Genomic DNA, 4,130 nt, shown 5'->3' on the forward strand with positions numbered 1-4,130 from the left:
CCGATACGATTTGAATAAGTGCAAAATGGCCAACTTGGATAGACGACAATCGTTATGTTTAAATTTAGGATTTTTTATGTTATATTTTATTTCCGCTGAATGTTTGGATAGTTTAAAAACAAGACCATCTGTTTATGATAGCAGTGATCGCTGGAAAGCGATTGATACATCCGGATCGAGCTTGTATACGCCTGAATATTATGATGGGCTAGATAAATATAAGAAGGATTTTATAACATCAAACAACGATGACAAATATAGCCCGTTTTATTCAAGTAAAACACATCAGGGGTACTGTAAGTTTATACTTTTTTCATGTATTACGTGTATACATATTTTTAATTATTGTTTATTTATTTAATTTTTCACAGCTCCGTTCAGTAGTGGCTCCCATTATTCGTCCTTGGGATACGATCGAAGGCCTATTTACAGTTCTGGTCGCCCATTGGATTATGGTTTACAGGATTACGAATACGCATACAACAATGGCCATCAGACACATGGATTCGGTTTGAATCCACTCTATGGAACTAACGTAAGGGATGCATACAACTAATATGTTGCATTAAATAAATATTTTCCAATTTATTTCACTATTAATTACAGGACCTTACAAAATCGGTGTGGATTCCCGTTGCAGGGGCAGCGTTGTTAGGTATAGCGGCTGCACTGGCTGCAAACCCTGTGCTTCTGCATTTGGGTGTTAGTGCAGGAAAACGGAAACGTAGGAGCTTTTCAGCTAATGCGCATCATTTGGCATACAGAGCTCAACCCGTGACAGACAATAAAGCAACACATAAAGGACAATGAGATATAGTTGTATTTTATAAGATCCCTCATGTAGTGTTAACTATGTAGCTGCTAAATGTAACGGGTGCGATGCACTTTTCATGAAACAGTGCAATAAAGCTAGTTTATCGATTTTTACAAAATCCAACATGGTAAAGCGATCCTTACTTTCTTACTTACTTATCCGGCGCTACAACCGCTTTGCGGTCTTGGTTTGCCTCAGGAGTGTCCGAAACCGCTCACGGTCTCGCGTCTTCGTCTGCCAGTCCGTTACGCCGGCCTTAATGGAGGACGCCTCCACGCCATCTTCACTATCAAAGCGATCCTTACGTCCAGCAAAGCAATGCAAGGGTGTTCTCGCTCTAATTATACCTGTTTCTAGCTACGTTCGAATCTCGTGCCGTTTTGCCGTGCCGACCATAGTGGAACGCGATTCAACCATGGGTGCACGCATTCGCACGCACATGATTCGATGCAAACGGCACGAGATCCGAGCGTAGCTGGAAACAGGTGTATATTGATTCGCCCTATGGTCCTTTATGGATACGAATCCTGGACCATCCGAGAGGAGGATGGCGAAGGCTGACAGGATACGATGGCTGGGGCATGTCATGAGGATGGCGGACTCATACCCCACCAAGCAGGCGTTCGAAAGCGATCGCCTGTTCGGCATAACGCGCAGGGGAGCACAGCGAACTCGATGGTTGTATCAGGTGAAGTGAAACCTATCGTAGATCGGGTGTCTACATGGATGGGAAGCTGCAGTCAGGGACCGAGCTCACAAGGACGTGCTCTATCGTGAGCAGGCCAACAAGCGAAAGAAAGACATCATTCGCGATATTAAGATATGCATTGTACGAATAGGGTAAAAATCATCCTTGAATAACACGTTCCAGAGCTTTATTGTAGAGGCGACTAGTTGTTTGGCTTTAAATTTGACTGTAATCCCCCGAGTAATTGGACAATAATTTGTAAACAAAAGAACATGTTTTTTAACCGTGAATTTAAATTGTTTGGATCGGTCGGTCTACAAATGTCAAAGCATGCCGAAGGTTCCTAAATAGATTACGAAAAGGCCTTTTGGTCATTTAAATTCAACTCTTTTTTGCACTGTTTTTACTATCGTCTTATTTTCAAAATAAGATTTAACAATTTTATAGGACTGCACAAAGCAAATTTCAACCAAAAACAGCATTGAACTCATAATTTACAAATCTAGTCCAAAACACAATGAATGTATTTACCTTGTGTCGGATCGGAAAAACAAAATCCAAAATCGAGCAGCTGCAGCTGTCAAAAGTGCTCGAAAAGTTTTGTACCACGCACAACTGCTCGATAAGGGTTCTCTTTCAATTTAATCCCTGTGGCATTCACTACGTAAGTTTTTGTTTTCTCTGAAATTTTCCTAAATTTTCCATGTTTTTGTAGTTATTTTACTATAATTCCTATCCCTTGCTACTCCTTTAAACGTTACGCGATGAAATTGGTGTTATTTGTGTGGATTTCGGTGAAAAAAGACTCCCGGAACATGTTTCCAATTATCCACGTGCCAGAGCGCTCCAGCTGGCGGCAGGCTGCCTGTTTACATATTCCTTTCTGTGACTTTATTGTAATTAATGCAAACTTAATTAAGTATCTTTACACTCTTTTACTTAGTTTCATACACTGCTGCCTGCGTTGATCCCCTTTCCATCGTTAAAATAACTTAAAAGATGTATATTCCCGGTCCTGCGTACCGTGTGTGTAAACAACATAACCTCACTAATCACTTCCCCATCGTTTCCTCGATTGCAGGTTAACCGTTGCTCCTAATTAACGGAACGATGTCGGGAAATCTAGATGTTCTGTCCCTCAAGGAGGACGATGTCACCAAGATGTTGGCCGCGACGACCCACATCGGAAGCACCTCGGTGAACTTCCAGATGGAGCAGTACGTGTACAAGCGCCGCACGGACGGTGTGCACATCATCAACCTGGGCCGCACCTACGAGAAGCTGCTGCTTGCCGCTCGCTGCATCGCTTCGATCGAGTACCCGGGAGAGGTAAGCAGAGGGGCACTTTATGTATCGGGCTTAATCGGGAATAACCGGCCAATTCAAAATCTGTTTGCTAATGTAAACAATTCCTCCGTCCTGTCAGGTCTTTGCCATCTCGTCCCGTCCGTACGGTCAGCGTGCCGTGCTGAAGTACGCCCACTACACGCAGGCGACCCCGATTGCCGGACGCTTCACGCCCGGTGCCTTCACTAACCAGATCCAGACGACGTTCCGCGAGCCGCGCCTGCTGATCGTCACCGACCCGCTGACCGACCACCAGCCCGTGACGGAGGCGTCGTACGTCAACATTCCGGTCATCGCGTTCTGCAACACCGACTCGCCGGTCAAGTTCGTCGACATTGCCATCCCGTGCAACACCAAGTCGACGCACTCGATCGGTCTGATGTGGTGGATGCTGGCGCGCGAGGTGCTGCGCCTGCGCGGCAAGATCACGCACGACCGCTGGGAGGTGATGCCGGATCTGTTCTTCTTCCGCGACCCGGAGGAGGCTGAGAAGGAGCAGGCCGCAATCGAGGCTGCCGCGCCGGTCATCAAGGATGTGCCGGATGAGGTGGTGGTTGCCGATGAGCCGACTACCTGGGGCGAGGATGTGACCCAGACCGCGATGGCTGTCCCGCAGGCCAAGCCGCTGGCTGTCGCCGGCGCGAACGATGACTGGAACGAGGACGATACTGCGCCCGCTGCTCCGGGTGCCGCGTCGTGGGGTGGTGCCGCTTTCTAAGCATTCGCTCGAGAACGGGCCCAAACCGTTTGTGACCACCCCAGGGGGTGGGGGGGAGGGAGGGTAGCCGATAGCATACCATCGCAGGATTGTACGGTATCGTGTGTTATACCTTCCCTTCTCCCGCACACAACACGTGGGTTGAGGTTGTCCAAAATCGGAAGAGTGAAATAAACAGTGTAAGTTGTCACGTTTCATTCTTTTCGTGAAAACAGGAAAACGGTTTCATTTTTTCTTTCATTCTAGCTTTATTGCCTTTCCGAAAACTCTAAACGATATGTGGAGGGTATTTTAACAAAATTACAAGTGCGCTATTCCTTAACTTGGAAGTCGCCTGGAAGTTATGGTTTCCTTTACATAATGATTTGTACACCGTTAATGCAGGATTAATATCCTTGACATTGAAAACCATTGCTAGGGCCTTATGAGGCCAGCCAAACATGTTGGAACCTTCTGGCTCGTATGAGTGGAAAATGCAGACTGAATATATTCTGTCACAGATCCTTCTGATCCTTCACGATTCGACAACCGGACATGTCAAAACGGATCACAGCATCTTTTGC

General features: G+C 46.3%; 2 protein-coding genes across 2 annotated transcripts; both read left to right on the forward strand.

The window, feature by feature from the left end:
* Positions 1–12: 12 nt before the first annotated feature.
* Positions 13–946, forward strand: LOC133394025 (uncharacterized). Its single transcript, XM_061662337.1, has 3 exons — positions 13–296; positions 372–535; positions 607–946. The coding sequence occupies exons 1-3, from the start codon at positions 26–28 to the stop codon at positions 808–810; spliced, it is 639 nt and encodes a 212-aa protein (XP_061518321.1). The 5' UTR covers positions 13–25; the 3' UTR covers positions 811–946.
* A 1,099-nt stretch (positions 947–2,045) lies between these two features.
* Positions 2,046–3,787, forward strand: LOC1280866 (small ribosomal subunit protein uS2). The gene is made up of 3 exons (XM_320736.5): positions 2,046–2,166; positions 2,584–2,831; positions 2,929–3,787. The coding sequence occupies exons 2-3, from the start codon at positions 2,613–2,615 to the stop codon at positions 3,565–3,567; spliced, it is 858 nt and encodes a 285-aa protein (XP_320736.3). The 5' UTR covers positions 2,046–2,166; positions 2,584–2,612; the 3' UTR covers positions 3,568–3,787.
* Positions 3,788–4,130: the final 343 nt, after the last annotated feature.

This window comes from Anopheles gambiae, chromosome 3 (genome assembly GCF_943734735.2).
Source record: "Anopheles gambiae chromosome 3, idAnoGambNW_F1_1, whole genome shotgun sequence".
In the NCBI taxonomy this organism is placed as follows: domain Eukaryota; kingdom Metazoa; phylum Arthropoda; class Insecta; order Diptera; family Culicidae; genus Anopheles; species Anopheles gambiae.

Excerpts from the sequence above, each read along its gene's own strand:
- LOC1280866 (XM_320736.5), top strand. The coding sequence starts at position 2,613 with ATGTCGGGAAATCTAGATGTTCTGTCCCTCAAGGAGGACGATGTCACC. Across the intron at positions 2,832-2,928 it reads CGATCGAGTACCCGGGAGAG|GTCTTTGCCATCTCGTCCCG; the intron begins GTAAGCAGAGGG and ends CCGTCCTGTCAG.
- LOC133394025 (XM_061662337.1), top strand. The coding sequence starts at position 26 with ATGGCCAACTTGGATAGACGACAATCGTTATGTTTAAATTTAGGATTT. Across the intron at positions 297-371 it reads TAAAACACATCAGGGGTACT|CTCCGTTCAGTAGTGGCTCC; the intron begins GTAAGTTTATAC and ends AATTTTTCACAG. Across the intron at positions 536-606 it reads ATCCACTCTATGGAACTAAC|GACCTTACAAAATCGGTGTG; the intron begins GTAAGGGATGCA and ends TATTAATTACAG.